General features: G+C 39.1%; 1 protein-coding gene across 1 annotated transcript in view; it reads right to left on the reverse strand.

The window, feature by feature from the left end:
- GAD2 (glutamate decarboxylase 2) overlaps window positions 1-23,351 on the reverse strand; it is an 89,392-nt gene that overhangs the window by 48,384 nt on the left and 17,657 nt on the right. Inside the window, exon 8 of the mRNA XM_077896757.1 lies at window positions 16,459-16,538. Within this exon, the coding sequence (XP_077752883.1) occupies window positions 16,459-16,538 (80 nt within the window). The remainder of the gene's footprint in view (window positions 1-16,458; window positions 16,539-23,351) is intronic.

Below are 23,351 nucleotides of genomic sequence, written 5' to 3' on the forward strand. Positions count from 1 at the left end.
TATCAGCAATTTTTTACATAGTAGAAATTTAAAGTGGCTTAAGTGTATAACAACAGACTTGTTATGCAATATAAATTCCAAACAACAGGTTATTAAATAGTAATTAAAAATTGTCTTGGAGAATTTCTAATGACATGAAATTTGCCCATAGTATTTTATTATATAAAAAACAAGTTTCTAATCAGTAGGTTTTGTGTTTAAATGTATATAATGTATTTGGAACTATATGCACCAAAGAATTATAAGAGATTATGCCTAAATCCTCCTATTTTCCAGCTTTTCTACAAAGAATATGTGCTGTCTCTGGAAAGAATATTATAAAAAATTATAATTGTAGGAAAATAAGAAAGAATATTATGTTTGCTTTCTAAAAAAAGAAGAAGCCATCCCTTACCTAACACCATATACAAAAATTAGTCCAAAATGGGTCAGAGATCTGAATGTAAAAGCTAAAACTATAAAACTCTTAGAAAAAAACATAGGGCAAAAGCTTCATGACATTGGATTTGGCAGTGGATATTTTGCCAAAGACAAAATGGATATGATGCCAAAGGCACAAATAACAAAAGGAAAAATCGACAAATTGGACTTCATAAAAATGAAAACCTCTTGTGCATTAAAAGACACTATTGAAAACAAAACAAAACAAAACAAAAAAGACACTATTGACAGAGTAAAAATGCATCCCACAGAATGCAAGAAAGTATTTACAAATTTTTGCAAAATCTGGTAAAGGACTAACATCTCAAATATATGAAGCACTCCTTAAATTCCACAACAAAAACTCCAATTCAAAGATGACCAAATGCACATAAGAGGCACATTTATAATATTCTCCCCAACAACAGCAGATATACATTTTTCTCAAGTGTATATAGACATTTTTCAGAATAGATCATATGCTAGAACACAAAAAAATCTTAACAACTTTAAGAGGATTGAAATCATATCAAGTATCTTTTACAACCACAGTGATGTGAAACTAGAAATCAATTAATAGTAGAAAAATTGGGAAAATCATAAAAGTGTGGAAATTGAAAAACATACTCCTGAACAACCAATAGGCCAAAGAAGAAATTTAAAAAATCAAAAAGTATCTTTAGACAAATAAAAATGAAAATACAAAATAACAAAACTTACAAGATGCAGCAAAAACAGTTCTAAAAGGGACGATTATAGTGATAAATGGCTACAGTACAAAAAAAGCAGAGTCTCACAAAATCTAACTACATCTCAAGGAACTAGAAAAGACAGAACAAAGTAAGCCCAAAATTAGCAGAAGAAGGAAATAACAAAGATTAGAACAGAAATAAATGGAGACAATAGAAAAGATAAAAAAAAAAAAAAAAAAGGATCAACAAAATTAAGATCTGGCTTTTGAAAAAAATAAACAAAATTAACAAACCTTTAGTTGTACTAACCAAGAAACAAAAGAGAGACTTCAGATAAAAAATTAAAAAGGAAAAAGGAAACATTACAACTCATACCACATAAATACAAAAGATCACAAAAGACTACTATAAAAAATATTATGCCAACAATTTCTGTAATGTAGAAAAAGTGAATAATTTCCTAGAAATACACAACTTACTGAGAGTGAATCATGAAGAAGTAGAATTTCTTTCTTTCTTTTTTTTTACCTGTTCATTTATTCATGAGAGATAGGTAGGCAGAGACACAGGCAGAGGGAGAAGCAGGCTCCATGCAGGGAGCCCAACATGGGACACAATCCCAGGACTCCAGGATCAGGCCCTGGGCCAAAGGCACTGCTAAACCACTGAGCCACCAGGGCTGCCCAAGAAGTAGAATTTCTAAAGAGACCGATAATGAGTGAAGAGATGAAAGCAGTAATCAACAACCTCCAACAAAGACGGGACCAGATGGTTTCATAAGTAAATTCTACCAAACATTTAAAGGATTAATGCTAATCCTTCCCAAACTCTCCTAAAAAATTGAAGAGGAGGAAATATTTCCAAATTCATTTTATGAAACTGGGATTACCCTCATACCAAAGCCAGATACGGACACTACAAGAAAAGAAAATTATAGACCAATATCTCAGATGAACATAGATGCAAAATTCTCATGAAAGACTAGCAAATCAAATTCAGCAATATTAAAAGGGTAATACACAATAATCAAGTGGGATTTATCCCTGGGTTGCAAGGATGGTTCAACATCTGCAGATCAATCAATTTGATACACAACATTAACAGAATGATGGATGGAAATCATATGATTATCTCAATAGATACAGAAAAAACATTTGACAAAATTCAACATCCTTTCACGATAAAAACTCTCAACAAACTGGAGTTAGAGAGACTCTTCCTCAACACAATGAAAGCCATATATGGCAATCCTGTAAGTAACAATATACTCAATGATTAAAAGCTGAAGGATTTTCCTCTAAGATCAGGAAGAAAGCAAGAGTGCCTAACTCTTATCACTTCTATTCAACATAGTACTAGAAGTCCTAGCCAGAGCAATTATGCAAGAAAGAGAAACAAAAACAAAAACAAAAACATTCAAATTGGAAAGGAAGAAGTTAAATTGTCTCTGTTGCAGATGACATGATCTTATATATAGAAAGCCCTAAAGACTCTACCAAAAAAAAAAAAAAAAACTGTTAGAACTAATAAATTTAATAAAATTATAGGATGTGAAATTAACATTAAAAAAATCAATCCCATTTATAGTAGCATGAAAAAGAATCAAATACTTAGAAATAAATTTAACCAAGGAGATAAAAGATCTGTATACTAAAAACTAGAAGCTATTGATGGAAGAAGATACAAATAAATGGAAACATGTCCTGTATTCACAGATTGGAGGAATTAATATTGTTAAAATGGCCATACTACCTCAAATCATCTACATATTCAATGCAATCCTTGTTAAAAATTCAAATGGCATTTTTCAAGAAATAGAAAAACACTATCCTAAAATTTATATGGAACCACAAATGAGCCCAAATAGCCAAAGCAATCTTGAGAAAGAGGAACAAATCTGGAGGCATCATATTTCCTGATTTCAAACAATGTTACAGAGATATTGTAATCAAAACAGTATGGTTCTGTCATACAAATAGACACATAGACCAATGAAACAGAACAGAGAGCCCAGAAGTAAACCCATGCATGTAGAGTCAAATAATCTTTGACAAAAATGTCAAAAATATACAACGAGGAAAGGATAGGCTCTTCAATAAATGGTGCTGGGGAAACTGGACAACCTCACACAAAAAAATGAAACTGGATCACTATCTTACATCAAGCACAAAAATTAACACAAACCAGATTAGTGACTTGATCCCAAAACCTGAAACCATAAAACTCCTAGAAGAAAACATAAATGTTAAGCTCCCTGACATTGGTTTTGTCTATAATTTTTTAGGATTTAATACCAAAAGCAAAGACAACAAAAGCAAAAATAAACAAATAGGACTACATCAAACTAAAAAACTTCTGCACAGCAAAATAAACAATCAACAAAATGAAAAGGCAATCTATGGAATGGGAGAAAATATTTGTAAACCATATATCTGATAAAGGATTAATATCCAAATTATATAAAGAACTCCTACAACTCAATAGCAAAACTCAAATAATCTGATTAAAAAATGAGCACAGGACCTGAATAGATATTTTTCTAAAGAAGACATACAAATAACTGATAGGCATATGAAAAGGTGTTCAGCATCACTAACCATCAAAGAAACGCAAAGCAAAACCACAGTGAGATATCACATATCTGTTAGGATGGCTCTCATCAGAAAGACATGAAATTATAAATGTTCGTATGGGTGTGGAGAAAGGGGACCCTCATACACTGTTGGTAGGAAGGTAAACTGGTGTGGCCACTGTGGAAAACAGTATGGAGTCTCCTCAAAAATTAAAAATAGGACTACTATATGATTCATGAATCCCACTTCTTGGTACATCCAAAGGAAATCAAATCAGCTTTGCAAAGAGATATCTGTACTTCCATCTTCACTGCAGTATTATTCCCACTAGGAAAGATTAGGAAACAATCTGAGAGTTGATTAGTGAATGAATGGATAAAGAAGTGTGATACATACATACACACAACGGAATATTATTCAGCCATAAAAAGAAGGAAATTTGTGAAAACATGGATGAACCTGGCTGATACTACGCTAAGCAAAATAAGCCAGACACAGAAAGACAAATACTATATTATTTCATTTATATATTGAATTGAAAAAAATCAAACTCATAGAAGCAGAGAGTAGAAGGGTGATTGCCCTCAGGAAATACTGGGTGGGAGATATGGGAAATTATTGCTCAAAGAGTTATAAGATGAGTAAGTTCTAGGGATCTAACATACAGCTTGATAACTTAATTAATAATCTTGTTTAGTATACCTGAAGTTTGCTAAGAGAGTAGATCTTTTTTTTGTTTTTAAAGATTTTGTTTATTTATGAGAGAGAGAGAGATAGAGAGAGAGGCAGAGACATAGGTAGAAGAAGAAGCAGGCTCCATGCAGGGAGCCCAATATGGGACTCCAACCCAGAACTCCAGGATCATGCCCTGAGCCGAAGGCAGACGCTTAACCGCTGAGCCACCCAGGCATCCCAACGAGAGTGGGTCTTAAGAATTCTCACCACATACTCCTCCCCTCACAAATGGTAACTGTGGGAGGTGATATATATGTTAATTAGCTTGATTCTGGTAATCATTTTACAGTGTATGTATATGTATCTCAAGTCATATATTGTACACCTTGAATACACACAATTTTTGTCAGTTATACCTCAATTTGTCAGATTTATACCAGAAGTATAAATCTTCAAAAGTAAAAATAAATATGTAAAATTATTTTTTTAAATGGGCAAAGGACTTGGATAGACATTTCTCTAAAAAAGATGTACAAATAGTAAGCACACAAAAAGGTGTTCAACATCATTAATTAAAGAAATGCAGATCAGAACCAGGATGAAATACTGCCTTACATTCATTTGGGTGACTACTATAAACAAAACAAAACAAAACAAAACACAAAGAAACCAGAAAACAGCAAATGCTGGCAAGGATGTGAAGAAGTTGGAATGCTTATGCGTTATTAGTGGAAATGTCAAATAGTGCAGCCACTATGGAAAACGATATGTCAGTTCTCAAAAAATTAAGAATAGAATTGCCACATTACCTGTCAATTCCACTTCTGAGTATATGCCCAAAAGAATTAGAAGCAAGGCTCAATGAGCTATTTGCGCACCCAGGGCCAGAGCAGCACTATTCACTATTGTGAATAGCCCAAATGTGGAAGCAATCCAAGTGGTATATACATACAAGGAAATATTATTCAGCCCTAAAAAGGAAGGAATGGATGGCATTCATTTCATCATGGATGCACCTTGAGGACGCCATGCTAAGTGAAATCAGTCAATCACAAAAAGACAAAAAAAAGAGTCAGTTACCTAGAGTGGTTGAATTCACAGAGACAGAAAGTAGAATGTGGTTGCCAGGGGGCGGGGAGAGAGAGGAATGGGGAGTTTGTGTTGAATAGATATGGAGTTTCGGTTTTGCAAGATGAAAAGAGTTTTGGAGATGGATAGTGATGATGGGTGTGTGACAGCAGAAGTTCATTTGTATCACTGAACTGTATCCTTAAACATGGCTAAGATGGGAAATTTTATGTGCATTTTACCATAATTTAAAAATCTGTGGAAAGAAGACAAAGGACTATGTTTAACTGGCAAACACTAAGAGTTCTTTTCTGAGTCCAAACCCTGATTCTTTACTTTCCAGCTAGGTGGTCGTGGAAATGCTGCCCCTCTGCCAGGGTTATAAATCAGACAGAGAAAGGTGAACTCACCCTACTGCTTAGGACTGTTGTGTACATAGATACTCCTCACAAACTATGTCAGCACCAGGTAAATGTGAGAGGATATACACTTCTGTGTCTCTAATAAATGAATTAATTAGATCAATTGTGTAAAGTGCTTGGGAATCTGCCTGGCACATAATAAGCACTCACTAAGTGCCAGCTATTATTATTTTATAATCCTTTTTTAAAAGATTTTATTTATTTATTCATGAGAGACACAGAGAGAGAGGCAGAGACACAGGCAGAGGGAGAAGCAGGCTCCATGCAGGGAGCCTGACGTGGGACTCGATCCCGGGTCTCCAGGATCAGGCCTTGGACTGAAGGTGACGCTAAACCACTGAGCCACCTGGGCTTCCTGATATAGGACATAATGAAGCACATACACCTCTAGGACCTCTGAGTTTTCTGCGTCTAAACCCATAGGAAATATGACAGTCAGAACAAGGCTTACTCCAGCCCTGCTCAATAATAATTGATTCAGGGTCTCTGTGAAGTCTTCCCTATTACAGTGTGCTCAATAGGTCCCCAAGGACCTGAAAGAGTTAATTAGCTTCCCTAACCATTTTCAGATGCTGGCCACAATTCAGCTAATTTAACAAGAGAATATAATGACTTCAGATTATTTATACTTTCAATTGTTCAAATCAATTGAATGATAAAGTGTGGTACTTAACAAGCACAAGGAAATGTTATCTAACTGTAAGTTGTAAAGCTAAGAGACATGTTAAACTAAAAAACTAAAATTTATACAAAAACATAAGTGTTCATTTTGTGGTAGACAACTATTAATCAAAATACCTAACAGAGATCTCATGTTACATGGGATCTAGGAAGGCCAGTGACTCTTCCAGTCCTCTGCCAACCAGGTTTCACGTATCTTGCTCAGATTTGTTTCCTCTACGGCTTTACAGCAAGTTAGATAATTTAATGGAAACCCCATAGGAAGGAATACGAGATGGAAAAATGGGGAGAGAATGGGAGAGAGTGCTAGAGAGAACTAATTTCTAAAAGCACCTGTGAGGCCAACCTGATGGTGAATATATGATTTTACACGGAGTGGGGAGAGGTCTTCCTTACAGTAGTAGAGTGACAGGAACAAATAAAGAGAGAAGTAATGAGAGAGTTAGAACATCACTATTTTGCAACCATCATAATCATAATTCAGGCAAGAATCTTCAATGGATGCTAACTATAGAGTGAATGTTTCAGGAGCAACAGAATATTTAAATAGTTTCAAAGCATCGCCTACAAGATAAACTACAAAGTAGAGAATCATCATTTTACAGGGCAAAACTTGGCAGACACTACCCCAATCAAGTGGTCAATGCTGACGTTACTAATAATATGACAAACCTCCCAAGAGGGAATAACTAAGAAAGACAAGGATCACCCTCCCTGGAATTCCTCCCTAAAATGCATTGCCTGAATCTAACCATGAGAAAATACGAGATGAACCCAAATTAAGAAATATTCTACAAAATAAATACACTCTACAAAAACATCAGTGTCATGAAAGACAAAGGAAGGAGGAGGAAATGTTGCAGATGAAAGGAAACTAAAGAGATATGACAACTGAATGTAATGTGTGAGCTTGGACTGGGAAAAACATAGCCTATAGAATATTATTGGGACAATTAGTGAAATTTGAATAAGGTGTATCAATTAAATAATAGTCTTGTGCCAATGTCAGATATGATTTTGATCATTGTACTGTGATTATTTAAATAAATATCCTTCTTCTTAGGTAATGAAATGCACATTGAATTATTAAGGGGAAAAGGTATCACATCTGTAAGGAATTCTTAGATGGTTCAGAAAAAAACTATAATACACATATAATTTGTATTTGTAATATTCAAATATTCATAACGTTCAAGATACAATGTTGAATTATATACATGGAGAGAAAGAGAACTCTAAAGCATGTATATCAAAACTCAAAATGGATTAAAGACCTAAACCTGAGACCTGAAACCATAAAAATCTAGTAGAGAACACAGGCAGTAATTTCTCTGACATTGGCCATAGCACCATTTTTCTAAATACGTCTCCGAAGGTAAAGGAAACAAAAGCAAAATACGCTATTGGGACTACATCAAAATAAAAAAGCTTTTGCACAGCAAAGGAAACCATTAACAAAACAAAAAGACAACCTACTGAATGGGAGATGATCTTTGCAAATGACATATCTGATAAAAGGGTACACAAAATATTAACGATCTCACAGAAGTCAATACCAAAAAAACCCCAAGTAATTCAATTTAAAATGGATCTGAATAGAGATTTTTTTGAAGAAGACATACAGATGGCCAACAGTCACATGAAAAGATGCTCAACGTCACTCATCATCAGGAAAATGCAAATCAAAACCTTAGACCAGTTAGAATGGCTAGAATCAAAATAAGTTGATGAGGATGAGTTGGTGTGGTGAGGATGTGAAGAAAGAGAATCCTCATTCACTGTTGGTGGGAATGCAAACTGGTGCAGCTATTGTGAAAAGCAGTATGGAGTTTCCTCAAAAAATTAAAAAGAAATACCATATGATCCAATAATACCACTGCTGGGTATTTAGCCCCCAGAAATGAAAGCACCAATTCAAAAAGATATATGCACTCTATGTTTATTGTAGCATTATTTACAATAGGTAAGATATGACATCAGCCTAAGTGTCATTTCCTTATGGATAAGGAAAATGTGGAAATATATATATATATATATATATATATATATATATATATATATAACATATATATGTAATATATATAAAATACATATATACAATTCACAAAATACAAAGTGAAAAAAGAAAGGTTAGATGTGTTAATGTCTAAGAACCTTGGCAATCCTGAGGGTTTCACAAGTCTAGGGCTTTGCTCCATCCCTACTCATAGGTCCCTACGCTTTCCTCTGCCCTTCAGAGCCATTCCTGGTCTCTCTCCCATGTTTCTTTCCAGTTGTATAATGTAAGATAACTGCAGAGTTCTTGTGAGCTCTTCAGAGGAAGCTCCTAAACAACTTTGCCAACGGAATAAGGAACTCCCAAGAGAAATTAAGCTGCTATCTATTGTATCCCTTCTTTTCATATAATTCATAGTTCTTGCCTAGCAGGTCTTTGGTCTCACAGTTAAATATACCTTAAGCACCCTCCTTAAAACAATGAAACCCAAAACCATCCTGAATTCAAAACCCCTACAGCTTCCATCCTTCCTGCTTCCCTTCATGGCTCAATCTCTAGAGATGCTGTCTATAATCTGCTCTCCCTTCCCTTCCCTCCTACCCACCCTTCACCTGCTGCAAACTACCTTCTGCCTTCACCCCTCTATTGAAGCTAGTCTTCCCAAATTCACCAGCCACCCCCTGATAAGTAAAGCTGACAGGTAGTTGTTGACTCTTATTTCATCTATTGGTAGCATTTGATGACCCTAACCACTTCTTCTAGAAAGACTCTCAAGGCCCCCAGTTCCTGATTCTTGATTACCTTCCAACGACTCTGACTGCTGCTTCTCAGTCTCCACTGCAGGCTCTTCTAACTCTGCTTGTCCCTGGAATGTGGATGATCCTTAGAGTTCTTTCCTGGGCCCACTCTATGTGGGTCTTGCAGTGTAACTTCAGAGCCTCAGGCTCATATTTCCAAATGCCTACTTGACACCCTCACTTGGATGTCTCATCACTTTTTCAAACTCAACATCTTCAAGTCTGAACTTCTCACTTTGGCCAGGGTTCCTTATCTCAGAGAACAGCACCACATGGACCTAGCTGGCAAGCTAGAAGCCTGGTATTCATTCTTGACTCTTCTCTCAACCTGCACACCCATCAGTGAATAATACCTATTAATTTCAGCATTCATCTACATCAGGTCAGCCTACCATTCAGCATCTACTCATATCACTACCACAGCCACAACCTTCTAGCCTCCAACCTGTACTTCACTCCGCATTTAAAATGAACTTTCTAATGCCAAAATATGATGTTGCTTTGCTGCTCAAAACCCTTCAGTGGCATCTTGTCTTCAAACCTAAAGTTCAAACGGCTTAACATGGCTCATGAAATCCTTCATGACAAGGTCATTCTGAGCACTTCCTTCCAGAACTTCTTTTCAGTTCTTTGGATAAGTCAGCTTCCCTCACATTCATGGCTTAGAATGTGCCATGGTTTTCTGCCTGGAACATTCTCTCCTTTTCATCTGGCTAATTCCCATCATCTTCCATCTGGATGTAGAACTAGATGTGTATCAGTAGCAACATGTACTTCCCCTCTCACAGACATATCTTTCTCAACTGTTGCCACTTGTTTCAAAGTCTGCCTCTGCAGACTAAGTTTTACAGCTTCTGTGACTATGTCCACCTTGTTTACCACTGTGTTCCTAACCAAGACCACTTCCTACAGCCAAAAGAAGGTGCTTAGAAAGCTCCCACTTCCATCATATAGGATCTCTGTATTCTTCCAAATTATTATTCATAGAAGTTTTCTCCCTTCCCCTGTCTGAATCTTTGGGGAACATCTTTTTGCTCAGTGGCCCAATCCAATTCTGAAATATCACTCAGTTTCTTTTACAAATATTTATTTTTTTTCTAGATATTAACTCATAACTTTTCTGGCCTTAGACACCATCAATGCAGAATTTTGATTCCACTAATTCAAAATTTGCAAATATGAGACCCAATGACACTTGAGTAAAAATTCACTAATCCATTACTGTGAAGATTCAACTTTTTGCTTATAAGGAAAAAGAAATCTTAAACTTAGAACTATGAAATTGAAGATTCATTTAATACATTTTCCTCTTGAATTTAATGATTAATTATTTTTTACAAAAATAGAGCACTCTTTTTAGTTATGATAGCTCACATTCAAATGTAAGCTATGGTGAAATAAGGTTTTCCATTGCCTTATTTTACTTACTTATTAGAGTAATAAAGTTAATATATTTTTTATTTTCAACTTTGAAAGAAACTTTTCCAAACAAATGAACATTTATTATATATTTTTCTTTCTTTGTTTTAACTGAGAACCAAGCCTCACTTTGAATAGGTGTGGGACCCAGGAAATTTAACAAAATCCCCTACCCCTGGACAAGCAGAGCGGGACTGACTCTATTCTGGGCTGCACCCGCCTTGTGCTGACCTGCTTATTGCTTAGGGCACTGCCCGCCCTAGTCAATGACCAGGGCCCCCCCAACCGGAAATCCCGCTCAGTGATAGGCCAGTTCAAATGGATCCTTTAGGGTATGTAATTCAATCGGCCACCTGCGAGTATCCGGACCAGCTTGTCTGTGCAACTTTCTGCGATCCCATTGGCCACTGGCGCCTATAAAGTTGCTAAGCCTCTTAGTCTCGGGGTCCAAGTCCCTGCTCCCCCGCATGGGGTATACTTGGACCCAGGCTTGAGCTTGTAAATAAACCCTCATGTGTTTGCATCGGTGTCGGCTCCTTGGTGGTTTCTCGGATTCGCGATCTTGGGCACAACATAGGTTACTAAACTGAGCCCCTGTGATTATTAATTGAGAGACAGTATTTTGCAGTATTTTCTTCCATATGTAACTTCGGGCTTATTGTTAGAAAGGCACAGATATTCTTTACTAGGACATTTCCCTTCATTGTGAGCTTCCTGCTAAGTCAATTGTCTGCAGAACAAGATAAAACCTCTCGCCCCGCCACGGACAAACTAATGTGCAGAGTCAGAAAGAGTAACTAAGAAATGTGTCTTCAAACCTTCAAGAACAAATCTTGTCTTCAAACCTTCAAGTACAGGTCCAGGTTCGTGCTTTGTAAAACCTGGATGAACTTTGCAAAGCACGCTAGGTATGCACTTTGTCAGCCTCAAGTGATTTTCTGAACCGCATATCTGACTTTCACAAGGACGTGGTTAATAAAAACAAAATGGCTGCCAAGCATGTTTTAAATGACTCTGACTGGAATGATGGCTACAGGTGACTGTCCAAAGTCTGCTCTTTGGTTCCCAATTCCAAACACTTAATTCCATTAGGCCTCTCAATCTTAAACACATTTTATAGAGATGATGTGAATTATCAATTTAGAATTAAAGACCACATGTAGCTACCAACACAGCTTTAATTCCCAACCCCCCACCAACATGCTCTCAAACGATACTGCTAGGAGAACAAACTGGCAAAACCTTTCGAAAGGCAATATGGCCTGAGGTATCACTTTCCTTAAAATTATTCATATAAGGGATCCCTGGGTGGCTCAGCAGTTTAGCGCCTGCCTTTGGCCCAGGGGTAATCCTGAAGTCCTGAGATCAAGTCCCACGTCAGGCTCCCTGCATGGAGCCTGCTTCTCCCTTTGTCTCTGCCTCTTTCTGTCTCTGTGTCTCTCATGAATAAATGAATAAAATCTTTAAAAAAAGAGTATTCATATAATTTAAATTAGCAATTATACTGAGAAATAATCATAAATGGAGAAGCCTGGGCACATACAAATGTTCAATGAAGGATAGAAGGGTTATTTACAACAGCAGTACCAGAAACAGGGAAATGAACAGGAGGAGAGTAATATTTTGTGTTTGTTTTCTACCACTACATATCATTTTTAGTATTTTACATTTGTTAACACATTTAATCTTCGTAACAAGTCTATGAAGCAGGGTCCTTACTTTTTACTTTTTTTGGATAAGAAAATTGAGGCACAGAGAAGGATTTGCCCAAGCTAGAGCTGAGACCAGACTGGGAAGACAGGTACTCAAACAGTCCAGCTCCAGAACCTACCCTTCAAAGTACTATCATGCTTTTTCATGTTATGTAGTTAAGTATGTTTGCAGTAACATGGAAAAATACTTATCATGTCTAGTTAGAAAAAGAAACACCGGGATCCCTGGGTGGCGCAGCGGTTTAGCACCTGCCTTTGGCCCAGGGCGCGATCCTGGAGACCCAGGATCGAATCCCACGTCGGGCTCCCGGTGCATGGAGCCTGCTTCTCCCTCTGCCTATGTCTCTGCCTCTCTCTCTCTCTGTGTGACTATCATAAATAAATAAAAATTTAAAAAAATTAAAAAAAAAAAGAAACACCATCACAAATATGTAAATTAAAATAGGAAAAGAAAAAACCCCAAACCTTTATGCTTGGAAAAAGAGATTGGAAAAAGAGATCACTAACAATACGGTGTTAGTGATGCTGTTTGGGTGGTGGAATGATGGTTTTCCCGTTATTTTGTATTTTTTTAAACTAAGCATAGATTTCTTTTCAGATGGTAAAAACACCACTTATTCCTCTTTAAAGGTCTCATGTGCTTCCCGTTCCACTCACTTTTCCCTGTTCTTGCTGACCTTGAAATATGTGGGTCCATTTACATGTGGATATTATTTTTTTAAGATTTTTAAAGTTTTGCCTAATTTCTACACCCATTGTGGGGCTCAAATTCATAACCTCAACATCAAGAGTTGCACATTCCACCAACTGAGCCATCTGGGTGCCCCTACACACGGATATTTTTTGTGTGTGTGGATATTTTTTGATAAATACAGTACAGTACTATAAATGTATTTTCCCTATGATTTTGTTAACATTTTGTTTTCTCTAAAAAACAAATGATTTTATTGAAAGACTATAGTATGTAATATATATAAAACATAACAAAATATGTATTAATTGACTATGTTATCAGTAAGACTTCTGGTCAACAGTAGGCTCTTAGTAGTTTAGTTTCAGGAGTCAAAGGTTATATGTGAATTTTCAACTGCATAGGGTAGAGAGGTCAGTGCTCCTGACCCCCATGTTTTCAAGGGTCAACTGTACTTCCTTTCTTCACTTCATACTTTAACTCCAATTTTTTTTTTTTTAATCTCCAGGGCCTTTTTTCTCCCACCTTTTATTTCTTATACATTTTTTTCTTTCCTTCTCCTCCGTATTACTCTCTACTCTCTTCCCCATTCCACAAGGCTCATGAGCAGAAAGAGAAAAAGCCCCCCTAAAAAAAAAAGCCCCCCTTGCCTAGCTGCCCTGTAGTCCCCTCCCTCTCTACCCTCCCAGTGGGTGTATGTGGGGGCATTATAAGGGATAGTGAGATATTTTCTGAAAGAAAAAAACAATAATTTTTAACATTGTATCTTAAGTTTTTCTAATGGCTTCTAAAATTGTTGACATAAAATTCTTTGATCTGAAGATTTGAGGTGACATGGCTATGACTGATTCTAGACTTCACTGGTTTCCCAGCATTCTTTGTTTTCCACTCCTTTCTCTGCTGTTGGTGAATGACAGACATCTTCTGGTGTCTGTTCCTGGCAGCCTGTCTGTGCTCCCTGTTCTCTTTGGAGTATGATCCTGCCCTCAGACACTCAGTAGTCCTCAGCCCAGCCTCTGGCTCCCAGGAATGCTTCGCTGGCTGGTTTGGTGGGCTCATTTCAAGACCACTTTCTTCATTATAACCTGATTCTCACTGGAGTAGAAGCAGCAATATCCATGCCTTGAGCAGTGGCATGAAGAGTACTCTCTGTTCTCCCAGGTCATCCCTCAGCCCACTGGGGTTCAAGTCAAGAACACCTGCCAACCAGGCTAGACTAGAAGACTGAGTGGGTCAGGTAACAGGGCCCGTCTAGACGATCTTTCCCTGAATTCTAGGCTCCTTATAAAAGTTGGCTACAGATTAAGAAAGATATTAAAGTCATCTAAACCTTTATTCCCAGTTAGCATTTTTGTGGCTGTGCCAGTTTTCTTCTCAAATCTCAGTTCTTAAATATCTGATAGTACTGGTAGTCTTAAAAATATAAGCAGTTCTGGGATACCTGGATGGCTCAGCAGTTGAACGTCTGCCTTTGGCTCAAGGCATGATCCTGGGGTCCTGGGATCGAGTCTGACATCAGGCTCCCTGCAGGGAGCCTGCTTCTCCCTCTGCCTATGTTTCTGCCTCTCTCACTGTGCCTCTCATGAATAAATAAATAAAATCTTTTAAAAATACATATATATATGTGTGTGTGTGTGTATATGTATACATATATATATTATATATTATATACATATATAAAAATACATATATATGTATACATACATATTATTTCCCACTCATCTTATTGCCAGACCCTCATGCCCAGCCTCACGGAACCTGGTCTCTCCTCAGCCTTGCTTCCTGAAGGATGGTTTCTGTCATGCCCTTCTCGGATAAAAATGTTTTCAGGTTACCTTGATTACTGATCCATCGAGTTCAAATGCTAAATTTAGCATTTCCTCATACACACACAAAGAAAAAGAAAACATCAGTCTTTCCAATTGTTAAAGTAACACATGTTCATTGCAAACAATCAGATAAGATTAGGCCAGAATGTAAAGGCGTGGACAAGAAAGTAGGAAGAACTTAAAATTTTCCCTCCCAGAGTCATTAATCAGTTCGTTTTGTTGCACTTTCAAAGTCCCATGTGGCCCGCCAGGTTTGCCAAGGCTGTTCCTCCTGGACACGTCTGCTCAGGTTCCTTTCCTAGAGCTCCACAAGCTCATTCCTACTTCTGGGGCTCTGTTTACGGTGTTCAGTCCTCTGGAATGGCTTCGCTGCCCGCTCCATTCATTCAGTTCATCCCTAACTTTGCAAATCCTTCAAAAGCACGAGCTTGCTGTGTGAACCTTCCAAGCTTTACCAACGTACAGAGTATGTGCTCTGTGCCCCATGATTCAACAATATAACTGTCTCCTTCTGCTGCTACCCCCATCTCCCTTGGATCAGATACTGTCAGGGAACCGGGATTATGCCTTATGCTTTTCTGGAGCCTCATGATATGGTGGGCAATCATAAATATCTGTCTAATGAATGCATATGAAAAAATAAATGGTTAATTGAGTAGCTTCCTTTTAATTTAGTAAAATTTCTGACTCGATTCTTTGGAGATTAAGTTTTTGTAGATTTCACCTATCAGCTTGTGAAAATTTACATAGATATGCTGAAAATACTTTTTTTAAAAGATTTCATTTGTTTATTCATGAGAGACACAGATAGAGCGAGAGGCAGAGACACAGACAAAGGAGAAGCAGGGTCCCTGCAGAGAGCCCGATGCGGGACTTGATCCCGGGACCTCGAGATCACGACCTGAGCCCAGGCAGATGCTCAACCACTGAGCTGCCCAGGTGCCCCCTGGAAATACTTTTTAATCCTACACCCATTCCCAGAGCACCTATGAGGTTTGTGTCTATTAAGCTCTCTCCCTAAGAGAGCTCTTTGGTTGCAGCACAAAGTGGATGAGTTGCTGGGAGCATTATTTACTTCCTGCTCACTAAACTGTCCCCCACCTCCCACCCCATCCTGGAATCAGTCCATCAAGTTCACACAATCCACAGTGCCTAGGATGATGACATTTCCATAAATCAGTGCTCACAGTACAGGTTGTTGCTTAAGTGCCCAGGTGATGAATGTCCCTTGGCACTTTCTTGGTGCAAAATATTTTGATATAACAAAGGTTGCAATTTAGTCAGGAGCCATCAGGCTCCATGGCTTTGAGGAACCACGTCCCAGGGCTCCAAGCAAGAGCCCATGTGAGAAAGAAACAGTAAGTGGCAAGCTGGGGTGGAGGTGGTTTTGCCACTCCATAGTCAGTGCCTGTTTTGGAACCAAATCTAAGACATGTGGAAGTTGAAAAATGCTAACCAATGAGGACTGCAGGTGCACACTCACCTCTCATCACATTTAATCAGAATCACGCTGTCTGTTCCAATCCCCAAAGCTGCAGCTCCCTTCTTGAGAGAAAAGTGACTCTAAAAAAAAAAGCATATTTGTAATTAGTTGCACATAAATTCAAGATCCAATCCCTCAGCTGTGTGTTTTTTCCCTCCTTTCATTTCTAATCTCCCTCAAAAGCCTGGATTGCTGAGAGAAGGCATCCTTCAGTTGAGATTTGGGTTGTTTTGTTTTGTTTTTTAACTGTGGTAAAATGTACATAACTTAGGATTTACCACCATCACCATTTAAAAAAAAATTAAAGAGTTTATTGATCTATTCATGAGAGACACAGAGAGAGAGGCAGAGATAGGCAGAGGGAAAAACAGCCTCCCTGGCAGGGAGCCCGATGCAGGACTCGATCCCAGGACCCCGGGATCATGACCTGAGCGAAAGGCAGACGCTCAACCACTGAGCCACCCAGATGTCCCCACCGTAACTATTTTTAAGTTTTAAGTGTCCAGGTTGGTGGCCTTAAGTACATTAACATGGCTGTGCAACCATCACAACCATCCACCTCTGGAACTCTTTTTGTCTCACAAAAGGGAATTTCTGTACCCACTGAACAATAACTCCTCATTCTTCCCTCCCTCGGTCCTGGCAACTGCCATCCTACCTTCTGTCTCTATGGACTTTACTATGTTAGATGCCTCATGTAAGTGGAACCATATGGTATTTGTTCTTTCATGACTGGCTTATTTCACTCAGCACAGTGTCTCTGAGTTCAGCCATGTTGTAGCATGTGTCAGAATTCCTTTCCTTTTTAATGCTGAATCCTATTCATTGTAGGTCAACTCTACATTTCCATCCACCCATCAATGGATACTTGGGTTGCTTCTACCTTTTTGGCCACGGGTGGTGATGGTCCTATGGACAAATATCTCTTTGAGCCCTGCTTTCAATTCTTTTGGGTGTATACCCAGAAATGGAGTTGCTAGGTCATATGGTAATTCTGAATTGCAGCACTATTTTCCATAGCAGCTGCATCATTTTATGTCCCCACCAGCAGTGCACAGTGGTTCCAATTTCTCCACAACCTTGTCAATAGTTATTTTCTGTTTTTTTTCTTGATATTAGTCATTCCAATGGTTGTAGAGTGATACCTTATTATGGTTTCAATTTGTATTTCTCTAATGATTAGTGATGTTGAGTATCTCCTTATGTGCTTATCAGCTCTTCGTATAACATCTTTAAAGAGATGTCTACATGAGTCCTTTGGCCATTTTCGAAAGGGTTGTTTTGTGGTGGTGGTTGTTAAATTTACTTAAGTTTCTGAATGAAGATAACAAAACCCTGGAACTTGTAAGTGGACCTGCTACCCCGATACACAGTAATCCAAGTCAATTTTACGTATAAGGCATAAAAACAAGCCAACTGCCTCTGGGAACTATGTACTGTACCACTTCCAGGCTTCTATTTTTCTACCAAAAGATTACATTCAGTCTCTGTCAAATTTAGTGAAATCGTGTGCACTCAAGCAAGAGAAGAAGTTGGCCTTAAATCCAGGACTCTTCATCCCAGACTTATTGGGGAGCTAGTTCTGGTGCCGACAACTCCTCAGCCTGAGACAGGCCCAAGGAAAAGACATCAGTCACTGGCTGGGGCAGGACGGTGTGCAGAGAGGCCACACTGTCCAGCCACCGCCAGATCTTTGTTTGTGCTTTTGGTTACTGATGGGGGAAGGATTGAGAGTCTCAATGGCTATAATCATGGAGCAATTTGGAGAGCTGAGAGAGGCTAACGTAAGCCCAGCTGTATGGCATCTGCCCAGCAGCCCCTTACTATTAACTACAGATCATTAAGCTGTCCAAAAGGGGGGCTGCTTCCTCAATTTACATCTCCAAAGGACTGCTGACTGGAATTTTAAGTTAGTGTCCCAGAGTGTACACTCCCTGAATGCCCACTTTTGACTCATCTGAATTCTTAAGTCTGCAGCAAAGGAACTACTAACGTGTATTTTTAGGGGGCATGTCTGAGAAGCAAGAGAAATAGCATTTATAACAGTAGCAAATAATGTAAACCAATACATGAGACCCTGAATAGAGGGGTTTATAAGGCCCAATGTAGCCAAGAAGTAATGAGGAGGAGCCATGGACCTCACTTTACAACCTCAGAAAGACAAAGTAGACAACTGTTACCAAAATACCTGGGAACCCGGTGGGAAGCTTAATTGGGTGTGTAAAGCTGCATGACTCCCCCCACAACAACAACAACAAAAAAAACCACTGCGTGCTCAGTGGTTCCCCTGAAGAAGGAGCTCAGGAGAAAATGTGACTGCAGGGAGGGCACAGAACAGAGGAGCCAGTTGCCCACTGAGCAAGCACAAGCTTCTCAAATTAGGCCCCTCCGTGAATGTGCTCCTAAGCACTGTTAAAATCAAACACACACGGAGACCAGACTTGAAAATTTCCTGAGCCAGACAAAAACCAGTTTTGTCATACAAGCAAAGCTTAATTTAGCTTATTTTACATGACAAATGAAGCTAACGACCTGGGTCACATCTTGCTTATGCCTCTGAAAATCAGAACCAAAACTTAAATTCTTCCCCCAAAATTGATAGGAGGTAACCATTAACCAGTTCTCTTTCATTTAAGAAAATTCTGATGTTGTTACCAATCACTGTGAAAAATAAACAGTCACTGCCTCCACGCAATATAAGGTGCTTTATGACAGTATTCTCAGAGCCTTGTGCTGTGTTTTGGTTTGAGTGCTCCTGACTTGCAAAAGGTCTTTCTTGGTGTGTGTTCAATAAACCTTCACTAACTTCAGCAATTCCTTGGTTTTTACTTGCGTTTTTGTTCTTATTTTTTCAAACCTTTGACAGTACTAAGCTGCCAAATGGCCAATTGGGGCTAAATAAGAGATCTGGTGCACCTGGTCAATGAGAGGACGTGGTCTTGTCTGGTCTTTAATGAGAAAGAATAGTGATTCTCAAATGAGGAGCAATTATCTGGGATAATTGATCACCGTAGCAAATGCCACACACTTAAAGACAAACGCATGCCCAAAAAGAAAGCCTCAAGATGGGGAATGAAGGTGATATGAGGCATGAGAAAGAAGATTAGCAACCCAACACTGAGCCTGTTTACATTTTTGGGAAAGGAGCAGGGAAATCACTAGATGTTATCCACAAATAGCAAGGGACCATGGAGAGCAAAGAGCCTGAGCAAAAAAAAGACACTACCTAATGAGGAAGAAACAGTGCAAACAACTTAAATAGCACATAGACAGCACATGGGGAATCATTTTTAATCCCTGGCACTGCGTTTAATGGAACTACTTGTTGATGAACCACAGCAGAGCAGCTTGCTGGAAGCTGAGGAGTCTGGAAACCAGGCATCTGGTTTTCCAGAGGATGCTTGTTCATGAGCAGAGGACAACAGGGACATGTAGCACCAGTCGCCTTCATATCTGAAGGGCTGGGTCAGGGTGAGAAAAAAGGGATAGATGGCTTGGAGTGGCTTCAGAAGGTAAAGCTATGAACAAAAATTGAAAGTTCCAGGGATTCAGATGTGTCCCCAAATCATCAAGGCTTTTGTAATGATTATTCATCAGTAGAATGGCTGGGGAATGAGTTAATGAACATTCCCCCTACCTCCTCCACCCTGATTTTGAAAAAATAATAGATTTGATAGAATCTAGTGCTTATTTAGAACTAAATCATATTTCGATTTGGCTAATAGATGTTAAAATTCATCTGATTTTGATTTTTTACTAAACAAAAAATTCAAGATTGATGGAAGATTAATTTCTCTATCTTCTAAAAAATATCCTAAGTCACCTAGGTATGGGCTACATGATTCAGCTGACATTTAAAATATGTGCAAAAAACCATGGGGTTTTAGAGTTATAAAATAATTATAATTGAAAAATAGGCAGGCTTTCTGGGCTTGAGTAGGATGAGATTATCCAGAGGAAGAATGTATAAGAATGAGAGCCCAGAGGCTGAGGTAGGGGCATGTACTCCTTCATTCCATCAAGCCCTATGACTGGGGTGCGCATCAGCTCCTTCCTTCTGTAATGGGGACAATAAATCTTTCCTGTCTTCAGAGATGGTTGGAGGATAAGGAGAATGGGTGAAAGCTCTGAGACAAACCACTTCAGTCTCTTGAGGTGCTGGTTTCTCTTCCTCTATGGCAATTTAGATAAGCAATTTGGGAAGCTGCATTAACTATTTCAAGCCATTGTTGATCACATCCAGATACTTAACTGAGAATCAGATTCAACTGCCTTGTTGAAGGCAGGGCTGCAGGGAAAGCCTCTGATAAGCCTGGGGGACACAAAGATGATTAAAACAGCCCTCAGCCCCTGACCCCCCCCCCCACCTCCCCTACTTCATCTCCTGCCTCCATCTCTTGCTCTATCTGATGGCACTGGCTGTGAGCTTGTTGACCTTGTTCTTTCCTCTCAGCCTTTGTATTCACTCTTCCATTTCTTGGGAAAATCCTTCCCTCAGATACTTATATGGCTCCCTGCCTTATTTGATGTAGGTCTGTGCTCTATATCACTTCTACAGAGAACTTTTATATCCATCTTGTGAAATGTGAAACAGCCCACCATTGACCAGTTCTTTCATCAGCATGACACTAGAGTAAATATTTATTTGTTGACTAGATGTCCCCTACTAGAAAATAGGTTGCATGAGGAGAAGGACTTTGTTGTCAGTTGGCTTAGCAAATATTTATTATTAGCAAATATTTTTTGAACTTGACCATATGCTTGGAGAACAAATCCAGAAAACTGTCCACTCTATTGCTATAAATCTCTGGCCACAAATTACAATATTGAGGTGTAGCTTTGGTAACTGGAGCCAGACAATGGTGGGCTAAATAGACCCCAACACCTGTAATCTATGGCTCATTCTAAAAGCAAGTCCTGAGATCTTCAAAGCACCCACCCCAAAATGCCCAGGATGGGGTTCTTTCCAAGCAGGAAGCAGCCATAGGTCCTTCTAGCCAGTTCAGCTGCTTTGGGGAAGAAGCAACTCATAACTTCAAATGAAGAAAGAAAAAGGACACACTATATTGGAAATCTCAACTCTTAACTCTTCCAACATTATGTGAGTTGCTTTATCTTCTAGCCTTAAGATCTGTCAATTGTCCTTGAACTTGCCCCTTTGTGAATGGAGTGAATGAAGTGTATGTGGAGACACAGAACAGAGGTCAGTGTGGGTCCCTTGCACATCAGGACCCCCACAAACAGATTGTAAAGCTCAGTCTATAAAGGAGCTGAAATCTGCTTCTTTGACCCTTCCCCATGCATTGGACACCCTTCCCCACTCAGTGATTATAGGACCAACAGTCTTCCCCTTGTCCTCCTTCTCCACACTTCTCCCACATGTCCACTGGTTTGCTCCCTATACATCCTGAGATTTGTGGAAAATGATAGCTTTTTCTGCCTTAGACACACCAGTAGTCCTTGTCCTTCATGAAGTGGCCTTAAAAGAGCATTCTGCTTTCTAAAGCATCTGTTACAAAGAAGCTGCTACTCTGTGAGAGCACTTCACTTATTTCTAATTCTAATGATTGGAGGATGTGTGGGGGGATCACAAAACCATGGTCTTTGAGACTCCATGTGATGTGATATCGATCTACACACAAGGCATTTCTGGGAAGCTGCTACCTCATTACTCACAGCTCTACAGTTTAAAGTCACCCATTGTGAGCTTGTGCCCTCAGTAAGAGCTAAAGGAATGGTGTGTCCCAAGATGAAGCTGACATGAAAAGAGATCCAAGGATGACATCTGGTGACAAATGTGAACGTCAGCATGAATTCAGTGTCAGAGATCACTCAGTGTGGTCTCAGGGGTTCTGAGATGAGGGACTGTCTCCTCCAGACCCCAGTCCTCTCCCTGTCCTACAGTACAATATCTGCCTTTTGAGAGCAGGCACTGGATCCGTTTAGTTCTCTGCTGTCTCCACAGTGCGTGAGGCAAGGCCTGGTGCAGGGCACACTGAGTGAATGAAGAAGGTATGAGGAGAACATTCCGCTGGCTTGCACTTGCACATGGTTGCACTTGCCTTACTGCCTCATGCCTTTGTCTCCTATTGCAATGGAAATACCCCCAAAAGAGGCAACTCTTAGGCTTTACCAATCATTTACAGGGCTTTCAAGCTCTTTCCTGAGAGTAGGTCTTGATGGGATGGAGCAGAAGGAGGAGAAAATAACACCAGGGGCGATGAGAGCCCTAAAATGAGCCGGAGGCAAGAATGTGGAGGCCAAAGGGAAACTGCATTTTGCTCACAATTTCACTTACCAAAGTTCTGTCAGGCTAAGTTTCTGACTAATGGAGAGCATTACAGGAGAGCGGTCTTCTTCCAAGCTGCCTGGGTCACTGTTAGGTTTTTTTTTTTTTTTTTTTTTTAATAAACATAAGGACGTCTGTTTTTGGAATTGAAGCCTCTCATAGAGTGCTGTTATCTTTCTAAACAATTATGAGAATCATCTCCCCATGTAAGTGGGCTGAGGCCATAAGGGGCCTCGGCAGAACATGGGTGACTTTACTGGCTCTAAAGAATGGAGTAAATTGTGCTCATTTGCCTAAAAGAGTGTGCTACCTGTTCTGATTATGAAGAACATGTTTCCTAGAGGTAATTATGCCATTTCACTGACACAATTTCTGGAACAGCTTGTTGCATATGAGGAAATAAGAGGAATTTGAAATGAAGCTTGTTTGGGCTTTCAAAGGATTCAGAGGTAGAGATGTGAATTACTGAGCTAAAGTCTTAACTTCCCCCTAAACCTACTTCCAAGAAAGAACCTTAAACTCAACAGATTAAATTCTGCCAAGATTTTCTATTCCTAAAGTTTTGGTGACAGTGATGGGATTCCAGCAAAAAAAACAAGAATTA

Source organism: Canis aureus, chromosome 5 (genome assembly GCF_053574225.1).
Source record: "Canis aureus isolate CA01 chromosome 5, VMU_Caureus_v.1.0, whole genome shotgun sequence".
NCBI classification, from domain to species: Eukaryota; Metazoa; Chordata; class Mammalia; order Carnivora; family Canidae; genus Canis; species Canis aureus.